We start from the raw sequence: 26,760 nt of genomic DNA on the forward strand, positions 1-26,760 counted from the left end.
TCCTGCAAAGCCTCTGTGCATGTTTTGCAGAAGTACAGAAATGATGGTGGCATATGGGCAAATGAGTGTCTCAGAGGATGCACATTTATTGTTATGCCTAGTCAAGCCCACTCGGATTTGTCAGGCTGAAAATGTTCTTCAAGGCTGTAAAAATGCAGTTCAGGCAATCCCTGGAGAATCCAACTGGAAGCACCAAAACTCACATGAAAGTGGATTTTGGTATCATTAAGGCATAATTTCTGCCATGTTTCACTCTTCTTTTAAATTTTTTTGACAGGGCTGGTTACAGAAATGGTATGACTGGACCCTGTCCTTTTCCTGGCAGCATGTCGGTACTGAATCGATAGAGAATCACAGAATCTGGTCCACCCCCTGCACAGGCAGGGCCACCTAGAGCCAGTTGCCCAGGAACATGTCTAGATGGCGGTGGAATATGTCTGGATGGTTGTGGAATATCTCCAGAGGAAAGCAGGGGAGAGACTCCACAACCTCTCTAAGCAACATGTGCCAGTGCTCAGCCACCCTCACAGTAAAAAAGTGTTTCCTGATGTTCAGGGGGAACCTCCTGTGTGTCAGTTTGTGCCCATCGCCTCTTGCCATTTCACTGGGCACCACTGAAAAAAGCCTGGTTCCATCCTCTTTGTACCCTCCCTTCAGGTATTTATAGGCACCGATGAGATCCCCCTGAGCCTTCACTAGGCTGGAGAGTCCCAGCTCTCTCAACCCCTCCTCATATGAGAGGTGCTCTAGTGCCTTAATAATTTTGTAGCCCTTTGGATTTCCTCAAGTTTGTCCGTGTCTGTCTCATACCGAGGAGCCCAGAACTGGACACAGTACACCAGATGTGGCCTCACCAGTGCTGGGTAGGGGAAGGATCCACTCCCTCAATCTGCTGGCAATCCTTTGCCTAATGCAGCCGAGGATACCTTTAGCCTTCGTTGCTGCAAGGGCACACTGCTTACTCAGGTTCAACTTGGTGTCCACTAGGACCTTTCCTGCCTAGCTGCTTTCCAGCTGGCTGCCCCCCCGCCTAGATCGGTGTATGGGCTTTTACCTCCCCAGGTGCAGGCCATTGCACTTCTGGTTGAATTTCATGAAGTTCCTGTTGGCCCATTTCTCCAGCTTGTCAAGGTCCCACTGGCTGCAGCATGACCCTCTGGTGTATCAGCAGCTCCTCCCAGTTCAGTGTCATCTGCAAACTTGCCAAGGGTACACTGTGCCCCAGCATCCAGCTCATTAAGGAAGATGTTAGGCAAGACTGGACCCAGTACTGACCGCTGGTGTACACCGCTAGTCACTGGCCTCCAACTAGGCTTTGTACCATGACCACCACCCTCTGGGCCCTGTCACTCAGCCACTTTTCAACCCTCCTCACTGGGCTCATCCAGCCCATTTACCAACAGCTTCTTTATGAGGATCTTATGGGAGACAGCATCAAGGGCCTTTCTGAAGACCGTGCAGCTCCCAGGGCCTTGGAGGAGGCAAGCCTTTTGTTCACATACTTTTACAATTCCCAACTTGTCAGATTTCTCACTTCTCCGTGTTAAAACTCAGTGGACAGTTTGCCTTTTGTTGATGGCATCTCTGAAGGGTAGCTGTGTCTGCCCCTGGCAGAAGTGATGGGGAGAAGCCTTCCCAAAGCTCAGTGACTCAGCCTTGCCCTGGATTTCAGTCAGCTTGGATCAGAGCCGCCGTGGATAGATGAGAGCAGGATACTCAACCCTGAGGAATGCCAGTGTTCAAAGCTGTATACATTTTCACTCATCATTCATCACTGAACACTACCTCTTGCTAAGCTATTAAAGCCATATTCACATGCCCCAGAGATTTTGTGAGTGATTAATAACAATGAGATGGTTGTTGTTTAATTACAGCCAAGAGTATTAGGGGAAGTTACTATATGGTGAATGCACCTGCAGAACAGACTTCTCAGTATAGATCCTTTACATGGCTGGAGCTATATTACTAAGATACACTGTGGGCATAATAACTCTCGGGAATCTCATGGAAGAATTAATTAATAAATGTTGAAGTGGGATTGATAAAGGAAGTGATCACATGGGTGAGGTCTATATCCAGGTGGGTATAAATCGCTTAGTACTGACTTTGTTGAAGTCCATTTGTCCTCCATCCAACTGCTTTCGAGTAATATTCCTCAAGGTAAGCCTTTCTAGATGTACTCTGTAAAACGGGCATCAGGAAGAAGACAATGCAGAATCAGCTATTTGGGACTGGGGAGTTGTAGACTGAAGTTTAGGTAAGAGATTTGTGATAGACTATAAATATTTAGAGCTGTTAGATTTATAACCTCACTTCCTGGTGAAATATTACAAGATCTATTAGTAGAAATGAGTGCAATATTTGACCTTAGGGGAGCAGATAATCGCAGTAGTAGATGATGCAGTAGATACGTATTTGAAAACTGATGAATAAATGTTCATTTATTTGGCTGTAAAAAATTCCCTGCCTGACTTACTTAGAAAATCATTCTTAATTTAGGGTAATCAATGACTGTAGTTCAAAACCAGTCTATTGTCTCATTTAATGCATGCTAGTGTAAGGCTTTTTGCTTCAGAATTCTGTGCACACGTTTCTGTTAGGACAAGCACACCCAGAACCTGAAGATCATCAAACAACATAGTGTAAATATATGATACATTAGATCAGTCTCAACACAGATTAAATGGTCAACTACAAAATGGGAGATATCTTTGTGATGTGAAGCAAATTATATAATGGACTGCAGATTAACTGGGTTCAATAGAAGTAATCCCAGAATGTCTTTTCATTTACAGAGTGTTTCACAATATCTGCATTTAAACATAATGTGAAGAATTGTTTAAACATCCTGTTAAATCAAGTAAGATGTGAAAATTGTTTGCAAAAGAAAAGAAACTTCAAGTACACCATTTTATTGCAAAATGGACTTTCCCTGTCTATGGTATTTCGGCAGAGCCTGTTGACTCACCTAAAGCAATACCAAAACAATTATTTGTCAGGTTTATAGAGAACATCATTGGTAAAATCTGAAGGATTAATAAGGTTCATCATTGCTTTAATATGTGCATTTAGTATGATAAGGGTAAAAACTGAATTGCATCAAGGAGAAATATGGCCAGGCTACAAAAGGGTGATTTTCTAAGCTGATGTCTCCCCATTCCCAGATTCAAGAGATAACATTCTGCCTAATATTTCACTTAATTCACCAGGCATACCGGTCTGCTGTGTGACTTTTTCTTTTCTCTGGATTAAATAAAAAATGATTCTATTCCTGCTGGTGTCTATGTCGATGGTGTTACACAGTGGTAAGTGGCAATATATTTTTATGATTATTTGACATTTATACCTAAATAATACTTTAAGTATGTGCATTTGGAAACAATCATTTAGAAGCGTGCTTTCTGTCCCCTCAAACCTAGTTATTCAATGCCCAAATGGATTTACATAAGTTTATCTGTGGAGTACTTATATTTTTATCAGGACTTGTAGTGAAACAAGAAACATTTAGTGGGCTTAAAAATATTACCAAAAAATTGTGACTTCCCTTCTGCCAGCATTTGGTCATTATTTAAGTCCTTTGGACTCTAAAATAGTTACAAGTTACATGGAAAGAGATTCTACTCGTTAAATAGAAGTGTATTGTCTAAATTTTCCAAGCCGTTCAGTGCATCCTGAAACATAACTCATGTTCAGCTAATGCTCCTCCTTCAAATTTTACTAATAGTCTTGGAGTTATTTTCATATAACTCCTTAGATACTATTATAGCGAGCGAATGAGCTTCCAGCGACAGGCATAGGCAAACATTCCAAATTTCTTCAGTCCTTGCACCATGTAAGAATGTCATTAAGAGTAGCAGTGTGCAGGTAAAGACGCCTGAAAGTCTAACACCGTTTCTGGTCCCTCCATGGGGTTATTTCCCAAGGAAAAAGGAAGCTGAGCATCTTGGCATAGACAAAACTCTGCGCTGACCTACTTCAACTTCACCAGTTGCCTCTCTTCTAAGGTGGCGTGTGCATTAGAAGTTGGTACAGCAGCAGGTCTAACACAAAACACATGGGCTAAAATACATTGATGAAGCTGAACCTGAAGACTCCTACTATACGAATAGAAATTAGCAAGAACATAAGCACTTCCCACTGCAGTGACAGAGAATACCAAAATAACTACACTGTTTATTTAAAAAAAATAAAGGGGTATTTAGTCCCCAGGTGTAAAGAGGATTGTATATATTGATAATATCTGGTGCACTCAGAAGTATCTGCACACTCAGAAATTTTTCTGACATAAAATTTGAAGGATATTTCCTCTCAAACCTCCAAAGCCTGTGCCACAGTTTCATATGCTTTTCCCCCAGCTATGCACAATCTGAGCACAAAGATTTAAAATGTTACCATTTTTAGGCTTGGAGAGAATTATTGATTAATATTTTTGTGGGATCTATTCTGCTGATCTCTGCTTTGGCTGAAGCAAATATCCGTGCATGAACTAGCATCTCTGTGAGGAGCTAATGTGATTTACCTTGAATAAATCAAATAGGTAGGGTTTGCTGCACCCTGGATTTTCCCTGCACAATCAAGGTTTCCACTCCCTGAAGACTGTAACTGTGTTCATGCCCTATGTTATGGCATTTTAATTAGCCGCAGTTGCCAAAAAAAAAAAACCCCACAAAAAACAAACAACAAAACCAAAATAACTGGAGGTGCACTGATGGTTTTTTAATGGGCTTTTTTGAAATAACACTTCAGAAAAGTGTTGTCGGAGTGGCAGCATCACAGACACAGTCCAGAAACATTTTTACATGTATCTGAATGTTGAAAGACATTCTGCGGATAAGGCATACTACTGGAAAGCCCAAGAGCAGATGTATCACACAAGTCTCCTCAGGACATATGCCAAGTCATTTAGCAGGTTTCAGAGAAAGGCGAGAGAAGCTGACCTCCCCAGGGGCTTCTGAGGTTTAAAGGACTGATTTTTGTAGTGCAATTTTCACTGGCTCTACAGGGAATGATGTAGGACCAATAGCCCCAAAAGACATGGTAGCAAAAGAACAGAGAATAATTCATCCAGAAAGCATTGTCTCTTTGTTCCTGCCCCCCAATTTAAACAAAATTAAGTGATCTTGTTAGCAAACAGTGGTTCATTGATCTTGACTCAGTGACAATTAGAAATACAGTTCTTTGTAATGAAAGGATTGTAAGAGCCAAAGGTTTACCAAGCTGCTGACCCTGTGGGAGAGATTTTTCTCCATGGGAGCTTCAAACATTTATGTATTAATTGGGTGTGTGCAAATTAAATTTTCTGAGAAGAACTAAGAGCAACTGAAGGATGCTGGAGCAATCACAACTTCCAGCAGTTCTGTAACGTGGCTTCATCAGTACGCTCCTCAGTGTCATTTCAACTCAATGGGATTTTCATGTTTTCCAAAATTTTGCTGAAAAGTCTAAATGATCAAGGGCTATTCATCAACAGACACTGTGTTTGAGCCATGGTGTTATGCAGCCTGTCAAAATCTGGCTCTAGATGCACTTGATGATAGAACATGCCTTGGGGGAGAGATGTTTGTCATTGCAGAGCAGATATAGGTGTTAAGCCAGAAAATAAGGGGCAGTTTTTCTTTAGCAAGGATGTGATTGAATGCATAGCATGCAGTGCTGTTAATTTTGCAAGGTACACCATGATTTTGCTTGAATCTTAATTCCTCGTGGCCATCAAGCTTTCAACAGACTTGTTTCAGTTCTGTGAAAAGGCCAGCATTTATTGGGAGACCTTTTCTGGTTTGTGGAAAACAGTCAGTTCCCTTCAGACCTTGCTGCGATGAAGGACACTTCTGACTGATTGCTGTTCATCTGAAAGATTTTTGTTGTAAGCAAGACTTTCAGGGAAAGAATAACTTCAGAGGAAGCACCTCTCCTTGCCTCCTTCAATCTCATATCCATATTCTGCCCCTAAAGTTGAGAAATTAATTGCTGGAGGCTTATGACTGTTACCATGATCATCTTGTTCACTACAGAAAAGTTGTAGACATCCTGAGAAGGCACTTATTTACAATCTAAAAAAGTTCTATTCTTTCCCAACCCTTTGCTAAACAGAGAGTTAAGCCTTGTATCAAAAGAACCCACTACTCTGCTTTACTCTCTTACACCTACATTTATTGCAGGAAAATGCAACAGAATAGCAAGATAATTGTCAACTCTTTCCCACAATCTTTCAGATTCAGATTCTGAATTCTTTTCAGATTCAGAGAAAATGGACAGCTTTCCTAATGCCAGTTATTCTGAGTTATTTCTAGATGCTTGAGCTCATAAATGCCCTTGACTTATGACCTTTAAAAAAAAAAGAAAAAGAGAAAGATGAAATATAAATAAATCCAAATTTCTAAAATCTCTTTTAAAATCATGCAGAAGATAAGAACAAGGAGAAATATAAATGGGAAGGGAGAAAATAAGTATTAGGTTTCACCCTAATTCAGGTAATGGCAAACAGTAAAAAGATAAATGTCTAGAAAATATACAACAGCATCCTCACAAGGAAAAGTAGATAATTAAGTTAAGGAAGAAATAGTGATAGGAAGAGAGGCAATAAGGCAACAGGCAATAAGGAATCAGAAAACTCAAACCTCTTGACTTCAAATAACCTGCTTCAAATAAGAGCACAGGGTTACAGAGTAGAAACGTTCTGGACAATGAAAGTATCGGGCAACTAAAACAATTTTATAGAATTCTACTGATACATCCCAGTAAGTGCTACTGTTCAGAAGAGCACAGGAGTACAAGGGTTAGCACATCCTCACTAGCAATACCTCGGTTTAACAGAGGACTGATTTTTAAGCTGAAGTCAATGTGACTTACCAGTACGCTTCTGGGTTTTTCTGTGTGCAGATGGAGTATTTCATGGCTTTAATAAGTCAGCTTGCTCGTGTAGGGTGGTATTCAAAATGCCTGCAGAGTACATGTCACAATGAAGTATATGTTGTTGGTTCGTTGCTTTTATTTATTTATCTGTTTAAACATCTTTTCTCCTCAAATTTGTTTGCTGAGGTAGGTGGGCAAGAATTGGAGCCACCAGCGTTCCTGCCAGAGCTTCTTAACGCACCTGAAAGAATTTCGAGTAAGAATGGTTTAAGCTTTACTTTCCACAGTATTGCATGGCAGTGGGGAATCACTTGTACTCCAGAAGCATTGCAGGGAAGTGTGCTGTTAGCAAATAGCTAGTAACTCTTATCTCAGGGGCAGTCTGGGGTCAGTTCTTGTCGTGTATTTTTTTTAAAAGAAATGTGGTTTGTTTATTTTTTTATTTAGACAATGCCACATTCTTCAATGGAGTCTTTCAAAATGTGGGAAGTGTTGCATTGTTTTTTGGTAAGTATGTGTTCCAGCTGCACGTGAGCACCAAACAGAAATCCCATGGAGTTTCCTTTTATATACACGGAAAACAAACAGGGATTTTTGAGGCTGTAGATTTCCCCAGAGAATATTATCATACTAAATACTGCTGAGTGTCAAGGATTGCTCAGCATCCCTGTGTTACTGCCTTGTTCAGGCTCTGTGTTGACGTCAGTGTCACCCATGTGTGACCCACTCCTGGCTCACCCCTATTTACCGTGAATTTTTTAATGGCTGTTCTCTTTCCAGACTGCCTGGGTTCTCACTTCACGTGGTTACAGTCCATCTTCACTAACTTCCCTGCCCTGCTCAACTTTGTGAACAAAATGAAGTGTGTTACTGGCTTTTGTCCCAGGGATTTTGAAGACTATGGTTGCTCTTGCCGGTTTGAGATGGAAGGGCTCCCTGTGGATGAAGTTGACGAGTAAGTCTTATCCAGATGTCCCTGACTGTCAGTGCCCTCGTGCTCTGATACCTGAAGCATAACACTTGCCTAAACGATTTAACAACAATTGTAAAAAATCAGATTTATTCAGAGGGTAAGTCCCACACCGTCCTGCCCTATTGAATCTAGTGATCCCTCACTTGCAACCTCAATAGCTGATATGACCTACAAAAGATAACTTCAGCCCTGCCCTGTGTTATTCCTACCTGCTGGTGAGCACTATCTTTTTGCTGGGCCAACACCCCATACCAGTTGCCTTACAGCATGGCTTGGAAACAGATGAAGTCGAGGTGGTTATAATCTACAACATGTAATGATCCACGTGCTTCTTTTTTTTCTCCTAGTTCAGACTGTCTCTTTATTTTCCCACACTTTGATGCAGAGAAATATTCCCAGCCTACAGATAAAAGCAGAGTACCCCACACCTGCATGTAATTCCACCAGTGCAAATCTGGTGGTGCAGCTGGTTTAAACTGGTTGCAAAGAGTGGCCACTAATGCAACAGAGTAAATAAACACTATATCCATGTCCTTGACATACATTTACCCAGGGGCCTCTAAATTCGGAACAGACCTTTGTGAACAAAATGTAATTTTGTTGTACTGGGGAATTGTGTCTTGCACTTAAATCGGTTCCTAAAACTGGAGGACCTTTTAATAAGGTGGCTGGGAGAGCAGTTTAGTGGGTTTACAGTCTTATCAAAGTGGTGGTATTGGAACCTGTGTAATACACCAGCAATGTAAGCTCATAGTGGATTATAATGAAAGCGTTGGCATATGAGGGAGGTTAAGCATCAATATAATCAGGTTACAGCGAAGTATGACTTCAAGTGGCAGTTAGGAGGTTCAGTAGATTACCTGTGTACACGTTGAGGTTGTAAGACACTGGAGCATCCAGGCACAGAGATCACTGTAGCTCAATGGCTTCTCCTAGTACCATGCACCAGGAGCAAAACCATCCAAACTCCATTCTGTGCTTTGGAGGGATACTGCCCCAGACCCTGACTAGGCTAGTGAGAAAAAAAGTAACCTCAGACCAGGACAATCAAATGGTTGTTCACTTATGCCAGCAGGAGATGTGAAAAGAAATTCAAAGAGAATCAAGATCCATCATGTCTAAACAGAAAAAAAAAAAAAGTTTTTCCAGCAATGTATCAATTCCCTGAGTGAAGACAGCAATGGCTCAAAAAGGGCTAATGCCTATAGCTAAATGGAAATTAATCCATCCACTTTGCAGCATGGGTTGGGAAAATGAAGATCTAACCCTGCTACCGGAAAAAAAGCCATGAGACTTCTTATGAAAGGTTTTCTGAACAATCCTGGTGACGTGCTAAAACGAGAGCTCAAGTCAGTTCAATGGATTGATACCCAAAAAGCTGAGCACCTGGGCTTTTGCTTCACTCAGCTTCATTTTAATGCAGAGCAGCATAAATACAGAAACAGCAGAAGGGTCTATCAGCAGTTTTTTTCCTGAGAAACGTCCACAGAATCAGTTTGTGTTTACAAATTGGTTAGCAGCCCTGCGGTGATATTTCCTTAGCAGCATGGCAACCTCACTGCAGTTTGGAGTAAATGGAGACTGATTATTGTTTTGCCACTGACACAGATATGCCCTTGGTTCAAGAAAGTCCCCAAACAGGTGGCTGCTACGTGTCTTTCTCAGACACAGTTCCCACAGCATTGCAATTGTTTTGTGAACTTTATTTCTTAGAAATTAGTTTTTTAAACCTTGGATTTTGTCACTGCCATGTCTCTTCCATTAAAAAAAAGGGCTGAGCATCACACTGTAGGTTTTTAAGGCACTGGAAAATGTTTGTGCCCATAAGCCCGACCTTTTCCCACAGTAGCTAAGTGTCATATTTACATTAGGAGCCTAGTCTACCTCCATAGTCCATGGGGAAAGAGAAGCATGCCCAGAGAACAATCTATGCCTTACAATCCCTGCTCACGCAGGGAAGGCAAGTAAATTTTCAGGTTAACTGTTGCAGTAAGTGTTGATGCAATTGTGATGCTCTAAACAAAGAAGAACTGCAGGGAGTTTGTATCAGACCAATTATGCAGTTAGAGGAGCTTTCAGGTGCTGACACCTCACTAGACCTCAGGCAGAGACAGGAATGGGTCTTGACATGTTTCATCAGCTGTGTGTTTAAAACCCTGTTCCTGATGCAGATTACAAACTTAAGCCTCGCCTCTGAAACAAGGCGCAGTAGCATCTGTGGTGGGGAGGAACCTTCAGGGCCTCTCTGCTGAATGCCATGCACGCTCGCTTGTGTTCAATGCACTCCTGCAGTCTCCTAGACCAGGTCACAGCAGGGAGAAAAGCCGCTAACAAGCAGCAGAGACACTGGCGTGCAGGAAATTGGACTCTGAAACTTCATTGGCTGGGATGACGCTATTCATGAGCTCTGATCCGCTGCTGGCAACCTGAGCAAACCTCATCGCTGATGCCTTTCACCAAAGTCAAAAGTCTGATCATGGTTAGGACTTGGATTGCTTCCCTGGTTGTGAGGACAAATTCAAAGGTGTAATAATTACTTATTAATATAGTAAGTGATTAAATATTAAATGCTTCCTAAATATAGGAAGTGAGAAAAGTGAATGTGTAGCCTAGAAGGGAGCCTGCAAGGGGCAGGTGTTTGCTCCCTGCTCTGATCAGCGCAGGAGTGCTTCTGTCTGCCGGTGGGTTCCGAGCATATGCAGGGCCATGGGTGGTGTGTGATAACACATTCACCACGTCTTTAACAAAATGCCACATGCACTTAACTAAAGTTAACTCCTTACATCGTCATCTTCCTGGCAGCAGGTGCTGGCTTTGAGCGTTAACATTGTCTCTGCATTCAGCAAGGTCAAGACCAATGGCAATTCAATAACAGACCCATGTTCTGAGTCCATTTCTTTGAAATGAGGATATTTCAGTCTAAATCTAACAGCAAGTGCCTGCTTAAGCTATATAACAATTTTATATGAGGTAAATGATGATTGAGTATTTTACCGGCGTTTCATTTATAGCTGATGTCAGTGCACAGAGATGCTCCTATAATACAGAAGCAGATGACTTGTCTGTTCAAGAAGAGCTGAAGAGAAGAGAATATTGATGAAGAGCTTATTGTTTCAGTTGACTTTCCATTGCTATTCACAGCTAAAGTGGTCATGCAGGCATTGGAGGTTTGCATGACAGCTGGGGTGTAGGAAAACGCAAGGCTTCTAACAGACTTTGTTGTGTGGTGGTAGGAGAAAAATGCTTTACCCCAGTGAGAGAAAAATAGTTTGTACCCCCTTCCCATGGCTAAATGGTGCATTTTTATTCTGATTGTTGCATAGAAGAGAAAGTACAAGAAACAGAGGGTAACTCTGCCTGTATTTATATGGTCTCAGTGAGACACAGGGATTCACAAGGCATTGCAGAGACATTAACCCTCCATGACTGCCAGGTTCTGTGTAGTTCCCCAAATCTGCAGTGAGAAAGCTGGTGGCAGGACTAGATCTGAGGCCTCTAGAGCAGAGCTGAGGGGGACTTTTTGGCAGCAAGCTGACAGTGCTGTGGGTGGATATTTGGGCAGTGGTAGTGGATTTCTCATTTAAACTGCCTGTAGAGTCCTTGTTAGAACTCAGGTACCACCGCAGGACAGACATGGATGTGCAGTCTCCCACAGCACGCAGACCTGCTCCCACCACCAAGTTTTGCATCCAGCTGTACTTATCCCACTAGACTGACTCAGGGAAAAGCAGTATTCAGCCTTTTTTGTGTCAAGGGACCTCAATGAGGACCCCTTTTTCTCCTTTGGCATCTTTGGCATTCTTGTGTAAGAGCAAGTTGAAAGCATTGCAGCCTGATCTTGAACTGAAACTGAATTGGTGAACTCTGTGTTATTTCATTAAGATGCTGCTTCCAGCACCGCAAATGCTATGAGGAAGCAATGGAGATGGAGTGCACATGGGACCCATCAAAGATTTCTACAGATGCTGTCAGTTGCTCTACTGAAAACCTGACCTGTGGTAAGACTAACCTATCACAAGAGCTTAATATTGGAGCCTCACCATGACTAAGAAGTTCATTCTGGTCTATCTACCAAAAGCCATATGTAAATTAAGCAGAAACTATCTCCATCTATGGATTTTTAAGGGATTAAGTGTTCTGCTTAGGGGTGAATGGAAATAGGAATATGTAGAGGAATGAAGCTGGGTTAATTAGCATTGATAATATACAACTGTGGGCTGGCTTCAGGGGCGGTGGGTTGGCCGATATAGATAAGGTGCAGGTGTGGCTGGTTAAGTGAAGGGGTTGAGAGCCAATGAAGGGAGAGCAGCCGAGGAAGAGAGAGAGAACACACACCCCCTGGGTGAGGTAAGACAAGGAGAAAGTGGTGGAGGCACTCTATGAGGAGTGTGCTGGTATGAGATGGTAAAAAGACCTTGTTGCAGCTTGATAGTTTGGAGGGTGCTGTGACAAGAATACACAGAGGCATCAACACTCAACTAGGCAGGAAAACTGAATTCAAATAATTAGAAACTCACCAGGGCTCCTGTAACAGGCAGCCTCTTGCTGAGGTTTCACTGACTGCAGGACCATGAAGCATCACTTGAGGTGTCTCTACGCATCAGAAATGCAGCAGATGCTGGGGACACACTGCGAAAAGTTCCCTTCTGAAGCTCGAAGGCCTGATTTTTGTATACTTTGAGGGATCAAATTCTTTGTTCACAGTGTTGTGTACACTCCTCAGCTACAACCAAAGAGGGCAGGGGCCATGCTGTTGTAACAGGAGCTACTCCAGGCAATACTGGTACAGTCCTGGCAAGTGTGGAGTGGGGCTTTTTGATGCCTAATCATTTTTAATAGAATTTTTCTGCAAGTATTGGCTTTCAGACTGTATGATAGAACATGATTATGGGATACTAGCAAAGAGGAGCAGAATCCCAAAACTAATACCTTTTCAGTTTGACTCAGATTGTTGCTTAAACAATTTCCCTTTCTTGTTTCAAATTAAAAACATTTTTGCTATTTAGGCCAATGTATAAAGATCCAAGAGCATTAAACGTGAATAGTACTTTTTTAGCTCTTTCTATAATCAGATAACATTTTGTTCAAAGCAAAGAAAGGGGGGGGCAGGGGGAGAATAGTCCCCATTAAAAATACAAAACATGAGTATGACAGCTATGGAAAGTCAATGCTTTTTGAAACTCTGGAAGGTAGAAGCTTTTGAAATGGTAAGATGGTATTTCCTGGGAAACTGTTTCATATCCTTTATAAGAAGGAAATCACAGCTTGCATGAAAGGCTTGGGTAGTGGACTGTGATTTCATGAGGTTTGGAGTTTTTTAGACATGTTTTAATGAAGTCTGTGAAATGTCAAAGCTGGTACCAGCTAGATTAAGTTTTCCATGGAAAAACTAGAGGTAGCCAAGTACTGCTCTGTAGTCCTCGATACTCTGTAGAAAAAACAACACAAGCAAGAAGTCTATCACCAGCCATGCCAGGTTGGCGTTTCAGAAACTGGATTGGACTATGAAACTTGACTGTGTTTAACATGAAGCAGCACAGTATCAATAGGTTTGCACTGATGATTATAGACACAGTTCTTGCAGAGATGAAGAAGCAGGACACAGAAAAGATTTTTCAGTAGTACCTTGTTTGGATTTTTGTTTTCTTTCCAGAGTCTGGGGATCCCTGTGAACAGTTTCTCTGCAACTGTGACAAAGATGCCATTGAATGCTTTGTGAATGCGCATATTAACTCTTCCTTGAATGGGCTGGACGTCTCTTTCTGTCCGTCTCTGGTTACAGGTAATAATAAGGATCACATTGACTGCCTCCTCCTGCCAGTTTTTCCACTGGCATCAAATTAGACCCAACAAGAATGAAGCAGCAGCTGGGTGCTTTCCTGCAATAAATCTGGCAGTCTGTCCTGTTCTCAGTTTCATGTGTCCTTTCCATTTACAGCTACTCAAGTGAATACCAAGCGAGAAGAAGAAGGTAGACTAATTGCTGTCCTGGAGCAAGTCCAGGAGAGGTTACTGAGCTGGTGAGGGGGCTGGAGCACATGATGAAAGAGGAGGTGGCTCAGGGGAGATGTTTTTCCTGTCCTCGCTACCTAGTGGGGTTTGTAGAGAAGATGGAGCCAGACTCTTCCTGGAGGTGCACAGGCTGCAACAGGGAAATTCCTGTTAGATATGAATTAAAAAAAAAAATAATAATTGCGGGAAGCTGCTGCCAACCTTGTGAGGCTTCTGCCAACCTGACTGAATGGGTGATCCTTGGGAGGATTAGTGACCCCACGGAGGTCACTAGCAGCAATGTCAAACTGCCAAAATATTGCTAGCTCAAATCCTCACTTCAATCATGCAAACACTAACTGGAAAAGCAAAAATAGACCTACTCCGCTCTGTTACTCGGTTTCCATCTTGGAAGGAGAAATCCTCTCTGAAGCTGAAGGGGGTATTTATCTCCATTGTCATACACTGATCTCTGCTCTGTAGCTGAAATTACAGCCTTGCAAGGCTGAATACCTGTCCTGTGGGAACAGGGCTGGATTAAAAACTTAATTCATATGGATTGCAATCAGAGCATGGCAGCGGGAGGACCTTTGAACTCCCAAGCTGAGACACGTGAAAAAGCAATGCTAGTTTTTCTAATCCTTTGGCTTGTATTCACACATCCCAGTGCTAAGGACAGATATACACATCTATACCATGTGCCGGATGCATGCATCCCCTTGTGAACAGGTCAAGGGAGAAGAAAATGCCAGGGAAAGTTTGCACCAAAGCCAGAAAATTGTTTAATGTAAGCCAGTAATCTCTAACTGGGATCAGATGGCTCTAATATAAAGTATGGCAGTTCCAACGCATCACAAAGAAAGGGGAAATTGTTAGGTGCTAACAGGAAAATCATGCAGGTTTTACCACTGCTGATAAAGGTAGATTCAATTTTAGCTCGCTGAATACCTCTGCTAATTTTAGGCTCCTGATTGTATTAATGGGAAAAAAAATCCTTTGAATGAAACATTTTTATCTAGTGTTCACTCATGTTATTATCTTCCTGTGTAGCTGTTCTGTCCAGCTGAGACTTTGAAAAAGAAATAATAACTCTGACAAATTTCTAGGAAAAAGATTTTGGTAGATTCTTTATTACAGAGAAAAGATTGAATGAAATTGAGATGTATTTCCCTAAATCTTTGCTTTAATAGGAATAAATTCAATGAACTCCTGATTTTTACTATTCAGATTAAAGAGTGACAAACCCCTTTCCTGCCCTTCAGTCTATGAGAGAGCTTTCTTTTTTTCAGAAACAACCAGCAAGAGAGAGCTGACGACACTTCATATGGAGGGTATGTCCTTATCTCTGTAATTCTTTGACTGGAGTGTATTAAATTGAGACCAGTTTATACACAGAAAAATAACCTGAGTATTTCAGAAGCTATGAATTCCTTTCTGAGAAGCAAAGATGTTTTAGCAAGATGTCAAAATATTAAAGGAAGAGAAAAAAAGCCTAATAAATCAAAGCACCATTTTTGTGACAAGCAGTTACTCGGGTGCACGGGAAAATTTCAGCCAAATAACTCCTCTGTCTGAGAAGGAATTCAGAAGAGAACATTGAATCTCATTTAGAAATACTATAAAGAGAAATAACACTAAAAGCAAATTAAAAATATTTTCAGATGGATCCTTTTCTATTTGCATGCACATTTAAGGCCGTGCTTCAACAAGATTCCTAGCCAAGTACCTGGATTTAAACATCTAAGTTTTTTGCTAAAATTTTAATTCTTATATTGATCCTTTCACTATAGGCCATGCATTTAAGTACCTGCTGAAATGGGGATTTAAAGAATGCTGATTGCTAGCCAATTTCTCTTGTTTAGGTTGAAACTCTTTGTGATAGAGACTGAGGGATTTTTGGTTTATTGTACTGTATGTTGCTGAGCAGAATTTAGTATCAGTAGTGAATAAATATACTAAGGCTTTATAGGCTTTTATACCTTTTGCATATTAAGGCTTTAATACTGCTGCCGTAATTATCAATAATTAGGTTTGCTCTTTCTGTATTTATGTCATGTAATAACAGCATAAAAAGCACAATAATAATCCTATTTAGAAGTAAGTTCCATTCTCATGACTCTGGTCATGTTACACCAAGATCCAGTCTAATGAGCATTCTAAGCCATAACTCTCTGCAGTAGGAATGTTTGTATTTTTGCAGAGTTCCTTCATCATGGGACTGACGAAACACAAGCTGCAACTGCATCCGTGGAAGAAGGTTTGCAACTTACAGTGCAAGAAGCACTGGTTTCAGTTCCCAAAAGCTGAAAGAGTAAAATAGAAGAACAAGCTGTTTGCTTTCCTTCTGCCCTTCTAAAAGGGCTGATACAAAAGTAGATAGAATGGTTTGGTGATGAAATTCAAGACTGAATGAGAAGGTGCAATTTTTCAATTTGTGCATGTAATGTGCTTAACCAGTAAGTTTCCCAAGGGCTGAGAAAGAGCACTCTACAACAAAACCCAGGCCTTTTTTCCCCTGGGAACACAGGTTGCAGCAGGTGAGCTGTTTGGCAGAGGTGTCCTGTGTGGGTGCCAGCCACTGGGCCCATAGCCAATTGCATAGTTCTTGTCTTTAAAGAGATGTTTAATTATACAAGATCAAGCAGTAGCATAAGGAAAGATTGAGCACGGTTTATTGCAAAAAAAGCCAGCAGTGTGGTGGTTTATTCACTTGCGAAGCAGAGGTCCAGGTTGAAGTCCCTCTCATTCTGGTGCCTCTTCAGTGAGTTCCTAAACCATGAGACCAAGTGGTTCTTCTGACAAGCTTCATTTTTGTCCTGCTACAATCAATGGTTATCTTGTTCAGGAAGAATGCTTGTAAAATCACATTGCTGTGGGATAAGAAAACTATTCTCTTCCTACATGCGTGGTGGGCACAAGACATGAGGCCATGGACAAAAGTCATCCAAGGCCCTGGGTGGCTCTGGGAGGGCACACATAGTAAGTGAAGGCCAAGTCATACAGTAGTGAAATAGAGAAGGGGACCAGTCTTGGACCACCCGTTGTCCAATGCAGCCAATGCACCCTTGTAATGTGGCCCCATGACAAGCAAAGCCATTGTGTCACGTACGGAGACCCCATGTCTGCCAAGCACACAAGCAATGTGCATGGGATGATGGGATGGGTGCAACCAAGCCACCACCCAACTCGGAGAAACATGGGAGTCATTTTGTGGGAGTGGAGAGAGGTAGAAAGTTGCACTTTTTGAGACATCAAGAACCTGGTTTCAAGCTGTAGTGTCCTCCTCTGTGTTTCTCAAATTGAGCCATTGCCGTAAGTGGGAATCTGGAATAATGAAAAATCATATGGATGTTTTTCTTTCTTTTTTTTTTTTTTTTTTTTAGGAAACAAAGATTCAGACTTTAACAGTTTTTTGAAAAAAATTTAAAAATGTGCTATGGGCACAAGGGTACCTACCTGAAAAGGCTTTATGCCAAGTTAAGTGCTGGCTGTTTCTTCATACCTCTCCTGTATTACTAAGGAGGTCTTTTACCAGATGTTTCTTGTTCTTGCCTAACAACAGCTCCAATATTCGTTCATGTTTTTCTGGCTGCTTCTGGGAGGCTTGGTAACACTAAACTGAGAACGCCTGAAGGAGTGAGTGCACCTGTACTTGCACATCTGTAGCATCTTCTGCTTCCTGAAAAAACGATTACTTGTGTATGGTTCATCATAAGTCTCAAAATATTGCCAAGGGATAAAAATCTGTATTAGAAATTTTAGAAAGCTGACAACATACCACAGATAACACAGCTAGTCAGACTTTGAAGGAGACATTTGGAGAAACCCTTACCATTTAACTAGTTGTTTCCCCATTTTAGCCCAAAGGAGCTTCGCCATTGACAGCTGTGGAAACTGCATTAAACCAAAGCTAAGTGCTACTCAGAAGCTCATTCAAAGGCAAAGACATTCTTCTTCACATCACAAGATCCTAACAACACCCAAAAAGATGCAGAGACAATTTTTTTCATAATTTGATGGCTGTTTATAATTTACAAAAATGTAGCTGACAAATGAATATCATTTTGTCATGCAAAGAAGTATGTTAGAGGTTAGGGAAGTATTTGGCCTTGTAGCTGCTCATCCATACTTGACTTCCAATGCAAGCACAAGGTGTTCAGGAGAAATGTGGCACCCTTCCGTGGGCAATAGTGGGATTCTGGACCTAATCCTCTTCAGTGTATTTGTCTGTCAGATGGATTTAATATTGAGTTTGCCACTTCAGTCACAATTATGCTGCTGCTTTGTTAGCGTAAAGCGCATTATTTGAACACAGCAATGAGAATATCAGGATCACTTTGTCTACAACAATCAGTGAACTGCTGAGAAAAAAGATATACATTAAATGCCTGGGTCTTCCTGCTTTGCTGAAAAAGTTCTTCTCAGCAGCTTAACTTTTCATAAGAGTCTGTGCTGGCAACTTAATTTCCGAGTTTCTATTTTCTGTCTTCATCAGTGATTTCTTTTGAGCCCAGTGAGATGGTCCTGGGGGCTTCCAAAGCCAGAGGTAAGAGACTGATCATATTTTTGTTGATGAATCAGGCACTCTCAACTCCAGATGAAAACTGATTTTGGTTTATGAAGCACTGTGGTGTCACAGCCAAAAATTTGCAGCACAGGATTTCTGGAGATTAATTCTAGTTCTTCTGACTGACCTGCACATCCTTCAGCAAACTGCTCCATTTCTCCCAGTTACCCTCCTTATAAAACAAGTCAAATCATGATATTTATTTAAGCCTTGTGATGTCTTCAGTAAAAGTCACTCCAGAAATGCCTTGCAGAAATACAGCTGGTAGGTCACTACCATGATGCCTCTGGTTTTTGTACAGTTACCACAAGGGACCGCAGAGGTACAGCTCCTGCTCCCTCCGTCCTCTTGATAAAAGGTCAGTGACTCTCAGCTTTCCTTTTGTGTTGACACAGCAATATTTCATCTAAAAGCATCACAGTTAAAATTCCATGCGTGGTGACAACAGGGCTGCCAGAGAATCAAATTTAGATCAGGTCAGAGAGCAGATACACAACCAAGAAAACCAGACTGAGAAGGATTAGCTGTTCACGGCCTCCAGCCACTCATTTGCACTCCGCATCCAGGTATTTGTGAAAATATCTTCATGTAAGGTTTTCTGATATAATAGTTGGTCCTTTAAATTACATTCATAGCCTTTGCTGCCAGAAGGCTTCACTTTGATTTTGCTGCCTCCTTTATTGTATAGAATTTCACAGAATTCTTTCCCACTCTAAAACCTATTCCAGCTTTTGCACTTGTTAGTGCTTTGAGCACAGCCATACCAGTAGCTACAGCTAGAAGTGGAGCACCTTGGTAGACCTGGAAGTTTTCAGCAGCCTCTTTTACGTAGAAAGAATTGTTCAGGTAGACTGAAATACACCAGAAAAAACATCAAGGAACGCTGAATATGGAGAGTAGAAAGCAGTCATTTTTTGACTCTGATCACACTGTCTGAACAGTATCCCTGTCTCCAGCCCTAACACAGATGTTTGGCACTGCTGTACCAAGCATTGGTCAAAATTACCAAGTTTTTTGTTCTCCTCTGTTAAGCTGAATGGATCAGAAAATCTGTGTGTTGTGCTGCAGATCTGCATGGCTCCAGGAAGATTATTTGTAATATCTGTTCTCAGCTAAGCGCAGAATTTCCCAAACTCCAGTTTTATTTTCTACAGCTAGCAGGAATCACTTTCATTTCAACACATCGCTGTCAAGCAAAGTGGCATAAAATGCGCACCTTGCTGAGCTATTAAAACTAGCGTGTTGCTATTGATCCCTTTCTGCAGCCTTTCATGGGCTTCATTGCATTCTTAGCAGTACTTCCATTTTTTAGTCTATTCTCTTATCCTATGGCAGGTTATTTTCAAGACATACTAAAGCCAGAACATCAGAGGGACAAATTTAATGAATTGGGAGTTTAATCCATCTAATAGATTCAGACAAGGAACTCAAAAGGAAAGGCTTTGAACATGTGGAAACACGTGCTCCCTAGTATTTTCAAAATTTTTTGTTTGTGAAATGCCACGTTCTTCATATTGACATTTAGGAAAAAAATGAAACCATTTGATTTCCATTTGATGTGTTTTCTTTTACAAGTTAGCTTATATAAAAAAAGGCTAAAAAAGAAGGATGATGTTAAGTAATGCCCTAATTAAACAAAACGTTCCTGCTCAACAATAAAGCTTCAGATAATCTAAAAACAAATACCCACTTAATTTTTGGGATAAAGAGTCTCCTTAAAGTTATGCTTCTATTCAACCTCAACTTATTTTCCCCTTGATATTTCCTTGTGGTTACAAGATAGTAAATCCTTCAGCTGCCCAGCTCTGCATCCATCAAATCATTTTCTGCCTTCACCAATGCTGCTCTCAGTTTTGGTACTCTCATGTGAACTGACACCTTTTTTAAGCCCTTTACTCACAAAATGACATCTCATAACATCTCACCTGTGCTTCATCTCTCAGTGTGGCCATATTATTTTCAGCAACTGGCACAGCTCTTTACCTCAGTATGCAACATATAAAATTGAAAAAAATAATCAGCAGTTAAACTGGTCCTATTTAACCAGTGTCTTTTCATCTGAAAGGCAAGAGATGTGAATACTCTTTGCTTTTCCAGTTCTCATCTTGAATGTTTTTTCTCTATGACCATCAATTCACACAAGTTCTGCCTGAGGATATTGCTCTGACCAGCTATCTAAAATGAAAATCTTGCTGTTTATTTGTCATGTCTTCTTCTGCTTTCCTCTTCCTGCTTATTCAGAAGAAGATGGATTTATGGAAGCTGTGGTCCCAGCGGAAGAGATAACCACCTCCCCAGCCTCATTCTCAGGAGATATTAACCCAATGCAAGTCAAAATTGTCCCCACCGAGAAGATTCCTGCAGGCACATCTGCAGGGACAAAAGAAAAAGGCAAGTAAAGACTGAATCTAATTTACAGCAATCCCCTGCTCCTGTTCACAGCTATCTGAGAACTCAGCGTTTCTCATAGATATGCAGAATAACAATATTTTCTCCCTAAATCTGGATAGATTACATAGAATATAGGGTGCACAACGCTGAGTGCACTGGAAATGGCAGTCCACTGTCAAACACTGACCAGGAAAGCTTAACCATTAATGAACAGTCTGCCAACTATGAATTAAACAAATGTTAGAAGACTGCCAATTGATTATGGTTCAGAACATGCACTTTTGGGCACGTTAGTGAAATGAGAGTTTATTCTACCTTTGCAAGTCTAATCTATGCATATGTCCTCTCCAGAGACAAGCCCTGCCATGGCTGGCCAGAGCACAGCTTCTTCTGGAATAGCTCCAGAACTGGTACTGTCTGACAGGGGACCTGATGAACCTGCAGGAAAAGGTAAATGAAGTATTTTTTTCACAGTTATATCTCACGGAATGTTCAGCTACCTATGTATTAAAATGTAGGTGTATATTAAATATAGAGATTATAGTTATTCTAAACGAGTTAGACAAGCCCATGTGTATTGGTATTTATAATAACAGCAGGAGATGCAGTCACCTGCAAAAGCTTCCAACAGTTCAATACCTTCCACCAATGTGCTATCATTAACACTTACAGAAACTATTTATGATTAGCTTGTACATAAATTTTTCATTCAGTGCAGGGTCTAAAATGAGCTCAGTGAATGTTTCCCCTTGCTTTTGTTTTTAGGCAGCAATTTAATCATGTATTTGAGTTAACTTTATTTTACAAGCAGCAGAAGCAGTAACAGGAACTTCCCCTGCTCCTCACAGACCTCTTGCCAAATTCTTGCTGGAGTTGGCTTTTTTCTCACCATTTCTGATTTTGTTCCAACTCCTGCTCAGAGTTCACAGGGATCCCAAGACATTTCAGACCTGTCACTGCTGTAAATCCACACTCATGGACTGTCCTATCCATCTTGTTAGGCTTCCCAATGGAGAGAAGCAATCCCAGAACTGGAAAAGAGCAGACATGAAGAATCAACCCAGCCTTTCATCAAACTGGAAAATCTCATCGTAAAATACCAGCTTTTGGAAAGCGCCTATCAGTGCATGAACCTGGGGTTCGTTCTTAGTGAACTGAGTAGGCAAAGATCCAAGCAGGCACATGGGCAGAATTTCCTACTCAGGGAAGTAATCCAGGGTTGTCCTTGGAAGAAACAGGGAGAGTCAGTCTAGGGATGCAAAAAAGAAGATGGATTACTTATGGGGGCAAGGAGGATGCACAGGGAACAGCAGCCCTCCTTCTCTCTCCTACTATCCAATCATTAGCCCCTTCAGGTCCTTTCCTTGGTAAAGTCCCAAAAGATGACTCCCTGACTTCTTTTTTTCTTAATATGGAACACAGTTTGCTCTCAAGGAAGCCACAGAGGCATTAGGGTTGGGACAAGGAGATGTCAAAACCTCGTTAAGCACAGCAACCATCACAACAGATCACTCCTGCATTTGGGCTGGGGGCATCACAGCTCAAATTGAACTATATTTCAATTTTTTAAAAAAATAAGTTTATTGTTTCCTCCAGCACTACAAAGTCATAGCCCAGCTATCACTATGCAAGCACAAGAAGTTAGGAGTCTATTTTCTGAATTCTCCAGGACAGAAGCTACTGAATAGTGAGCTAGGTTTGAATATTTTAGAAGGAAAATGTAACTATGAAGGATTAGAAAGGATTGCAAAGTACTCTCATTGCAATCCAATTTGGCTTGTAATTTATATCTTCATAGGGATCTCTCTCCCCTTTAAATATTTTCCCCCTTCTGCTGTCTTGCTCAGTAGCATTCTAAGAGCCACAGTTCATGGACTGGAACAATAATTTACAAATAGTAAAATGTTGTCTTTAAAAGTTTCTGATAGCTCTGAAAATAATTCTATCATCACAAGAGAGCTCCCAAACAGTGGAAACATGATGTGTCAAATAACATTTTTTGCTTTATAGTATGTGAGCGATTAACCTTTCTGCAAGAGAGAGGAAATGGCAGAGTGAAGAGGGAGCTGCCCCAGCTAGGAGAAATGCTGTTCTGTTTGACTGAGCGATGCCCAGAGGAATTTGAGTCTTATGGTTGCTACTGTGGCCAAGAAGGAAGAGGTTATCCTGCTGATGCACTGGACAGGTGGGGGCTCTTCTATGATCTGTCATTAACTGTGGGTATTATTGGGGTGCCTGTGGAGCAACAAGGATCAGAATACTTTTTGTTGGGCCTTATGTAGCTACGTACCAGTAGGCAGACTGCATTCGGGGGGGGTGGGGGTGGGGGTGGGGGAAATCTCCACTTACAAACTTGAAATACTCCATTGTCACCAAGACACATTCTGTTATTGCATCAATGATATGGAGAGGACTTACTAACTCAAAATAAGAAATGAGAATGATGGGAGGTAGGTAGAGCGGAAGGAAGAGTATGTCAAAAGACATGAGGATATAAGGGTTGCCGTGAAACTTGGCTAAGAGGTGGTTTGGAAAGTGATTTATGAAGCAAGAGTTAACATACACCCGTGCCGCACTGTCCTTTAGAACAAAGTAGGGCTGGAGTGAAGCATGGCCCAAGCTGCAGCCAAGAGCCCTGCCATGGCTGAGTGTCACAGCATGGCATGGGTGACAAAGAGGAAGAATTCTGGAGTAATGCAGAGAATTCAACCAAAGCAAAGAAATCTCCTCTGAGAGCATCATATTTACAATGAAAAATCTCTCCCTGTGTGGAAGTTCATAGTAGTTGGGGCCACATCAGGTCTAAGGACAGCACTGACATACAGCACACACCATTTTCCTACACTTGCACACAAGTAAGACTGCTTGAGTATGACAGACTAGATGAAGGCTAGTCAAGGCTCAGGCTCTCACACAATTTTCACATTTTCAGCCAACAATATTTAAACACTTGAAGACGCTTCTCACAGCAGATTAGGTCACAGTCACAATTGTAATTATATGTCTTCAGATGAAAAAAAAAACAAACAACAAACCCAAACCCTAAAAACCTACAGTGTTGTTAAGGGTGGGAGACCAAAAGAATTAGGAAGGAGGCAGTGAAAGTAGGAACAGGTATAGGAGGAAAGTAGGAATGATTTGGGTTGGTTTTCTTCTTCTTTATGAAAAAGATTTTTCCATGATAGGAAAACTAAAAAAAAAAAGTTTAGGAAAACTAAAATTTCTCAGTTTTAATGGGCATTGAAAATAGAGATAAAATAATTGCAAGTACTCTGTGATGCAGGAAGAGTAAGTAATTTTCATTTACATCTGGTATTTATTTTAGCTGCTGCTTCTCTCATCACTGTTGTATGGAACAAATTAAGAAGCTTGGATGTCATGCAGAAAGCAGTTCAAGATCTGAAGTTGTATGCTTTGATCATAAGCCAAAATGTAAGTTTGTATTAGAGGAAATTTTTCGTGTCCTGGCGACAGCGTATCAAAGCATTACAGACTGAATGCCACCAAGCCTGTGAGCTTCTAGAGCCGAGTATAGACCATAGAAAGAAAAATCTGGCTTACAAAATGTTAGCTATGTTTACTATAAACCCAAGCTTTTTTCCTAGTTGAGATAAAGGTTATTATACCACGTGACCAGGTCAGGCTAGAGAAAACTACATTCATACATTTTATGCTTGGAGACAGAAGTCAGCTGTCGGTGTCTTTACATTCACAAATTCAACTAAAGCCAGTCAGACTGTCAGCTGCCCAGCCCCTTGGCGGCAGGCTTCTATTTAGATGACTAAAGGTGAATTTGGAGACTAAAATTCAAGGCAGATTTGAAAATTTTATTTTCAAAAGCTCATCTCTCCATGGCAAATCATACGTTGACTAATTGCAACTGCTTTCACACATTAATTCTAAAACTTCTTTTTAAGGTATTGGTTGGAGCATGTGTGAGAAACTACTATGTGCTTGCGCTAAGACAGCAGCTGAGTGCATGGCTTCTGCCTTCTTCAATGAAAGCCTTAAGTTTCCACACAGGCAAGAATGCCAAGAAGAGAAAGTCTTATGTCACAGTGACCCTTATGAAAGACCTTCAACAGGCACAGAAATAGGCACCGGGATTTCCAGCTCCGAGGAGAGCAGCGAGGAGGAAGGTCCACTGTGGACTGTATTAAGAAGAGCAAAGAGAGACACACACGGTCCCATTGGAAACTCCAGAACCGCGCAGCATGAAGGCAGATAACCAACCACCGCCAGGCGCTTGAGAAACGGCACAGAGACTCTCCCAGCCAGCCCTTGCCTACCTTACTCTTTCTTAGCACTCTACAGGCTGCCTTATGCTTGCCAGCGCACAAACGACATAATCCTAGACTAGGTATTACATGTTAGGCTGTGTAACTCCTTACCGTAGTGAAGCTGGCACTATAGACCATCTATTTAGGTCAGATATTACCTTAAATAATTATTTGACGGTATTCTGTATTATTTCATTCCATTTCTATGTAAAAACTGTTCTGATCAAAGACTGATTTTTGCTAACTGTAGTCAGTTCAGGCTGAATCTTGCTGATGATGGCTAAGTATTTCAGGTTTTTAATTAAACCAATCTGCAACTGCTCCAACTCAGTTTGCAGACATTCTTCCTTTACTGAGCTTAGCAGGAAACACCCAGAAGAAAAGCTAAGGTAATTACATGAAAATGAGTTCCTTCTTCCCTTCCTATCCAATTTTCAGCCTGCAGTTTCTGCTGCTCAGTCAGATCATGACAGCAGAAGGCATGGTCCTTGCCCCAAAGCTGTGTACTACGCACGGTTACCTCCAGTTCTGAGAGATTTCAAGATGTTAAAGGGAATAAATGTAAAAGTTTTGCTTCCTGGGCTCAATTAAAACTAATGTGTTCCAAAGCATGTAATGTAAAGCTGGAATAATGCTTTTTGCCTTTTACTGAGCCCAGATTTGTTTGCTCCCCCTTCCCCCATCCCACCCCAAATTCACCACCCATAAGATTTACCAGTTATCAGACAACACAGTTTAAAAGGGTATGTACATCTTTCTTCATGGTAAGGTGCTAATTTAGACTATGGTTTGATCATAAAATATTGGACAAGTAATAAAATTACTAGAACTTGGCTACTAATAACAAAGCTAAACAACAGCAATCCCAGCTTGGGTCAAAATCACTAGCAACCTTGTTACTTTGATATGAAGGATGCACTAAAAGATACAATCTTTGTAGGTCTTTCTCATTAGATTTCAGTTGTAAAGCACACAACAGCGCAAATATACAGCTTAAACACAGGTGGTGACCTGCCCAAAATGACATATAATGTCTTATTCAATGGGATTACTGATATTTCCATATTTTCTCTGGGCACGTATCTGCAAAATCAAAACTACTAATAAGATACTTCCTCTGTAAGCGCATTAACTGTAAAAGTGAAGGTTTGAATTCTTTACCAGAAGCAATCATATAATTTTAACTTGGTTGGCCATTCATGCGTTGACCTGCCATAATTGACTTCGTGTTGTGTTTGCACCACTTGTGACGTCTTCTAAAAAAGTTAGATCAGTGATTCCCACTCTTTTATTCAGTTCCTTTGTCTTATACTCTTCAGCTGCATCCTTGATGCAGTTGTGCTGTATCTCACTAGGAAGCAGCAACAGCACCTCACTCTCACCAGCAGCTTCCCCAGTGCTGAACACCGAGAGAAACACAAGCCCCACAACTCCCTCACCACCACCACCACCACCACCTTCAGGTTCAGAGTTTGGGTTCAGTTCTGCATTATGTCCCAGCGTAACTTCCCAGGCATCTCAGAAATGAGAACCAGAAATCAAGACAAGATAGTTTTCCTTCCCACTTGAGGTGTCTTCAGATGTTAACTACCATGACAGAATGCAACAGCTCAGGTACCACATTACCTGACACACTTGGGTTCCAAGTTGTATGATTCTGAGCCTGCAAACCTACGGTAGGATGAAAAAACTCAATGTGGCCCAAC

The 26,760-nt window shown here is 41.3% G+C and overlaps 1 protein-coding gene across 8 annotated transcripts; it reads left to right on the forward strand.

The window, feature by feature from the left end:
• Window positions 1-1,859: 1,859 nt before the first annotated feature.
• OC90 (otoconin 90) lies at window positions 1,860-26,431 on the forward strand. 8 transcript variants are annotated; one of them, XM_055706221.1, is made up of 16 exons: window positions 1,860-2,079; window positions 3,210-3,305; window positions 7,043-7,108; window positions 7,300-7,359; window positions 7,633-7,807; window positions 11,708-11,823; window positions 13,479-13,607; window positions 15,106-15,147; window positions 16,017-16,073; window positions 18,312-18,362; window positions 18,637-18,741; window positions 20,625-20,774; window positions 21,126-21,224; window positions 22,785-22,959; window positions 24,100-24,206; window positions 24,692-26,430. In XM_055706221.1, exons 2-16 carry the CDS (start codon window positions 3,260-3,262, stop codon window positions 25,000-25,002), a joined length of 1,689 nt encoding a protein of 562 aa, XP_055562196.1. In that variant the 5' UTR covers window positions 1,860-2,079; window positions 3,210-3,259; the 3' UTR covers window positions 25,003-26,430. The 8 variants fall into 8 exon arrangements, with proteins under 8 accessions (XP_055562196.1, XP_055562195.1, XP_027661725.2 ...); XM_055706220.1 differs by lacking the exon at window positions 1,860-2,079 and adding an exon at window positions 2,088-2,160 and having other exon boundaries at window positions 24,692-26,429; XM_027805924.2 differs by lacking the exon at window positions 1,860-2,079 and adding an exon at window positions 2,088-2,160 and having other exon boundaries at window positions 18,685-18,741; window positions 24,692-26,419.
• Window positions 26,432-26,760: the final 329 nt, after the last annotated feature.

The sequence above is a fragment of the Falco cherrug genome, chromosome 3 (genome assembly GCF_023634085.1).
Source record: "Falco cherrug isolate bFalChe1 chromosome 3, bFalChe1.pri, whole genome shotgun sequence".
NCBI lineage: Eukaryota > Metazoa > Chordata > Aves > Falconiformes > Falconidae > Falco > Falco cherrug.

Bases quoted from the DNA above. Each gene is read 5' to 3' on its own strand.
- OC90 (XM_055706221.1), top strand. From the start codon at position 3,260: ATGATTCTATTCCTGCTGGTGTCTATGTCGATGGTGTTACACAGTG. The intron at 3,306-7,042 runs GTAAGTGGCAAT...TTGCTGAGGTAG, and splicing joins GTCGATGGTGTTACACAGTG to GTGGGCAAGAATTGGAGCCA. The intron at 15,148-16,016 runs GTATGTCCTTAT...GTATTTTTGCAG, and splicing joins GACGACACTTCATATGGAGG to AGTTCCTTCATCATGGGACT.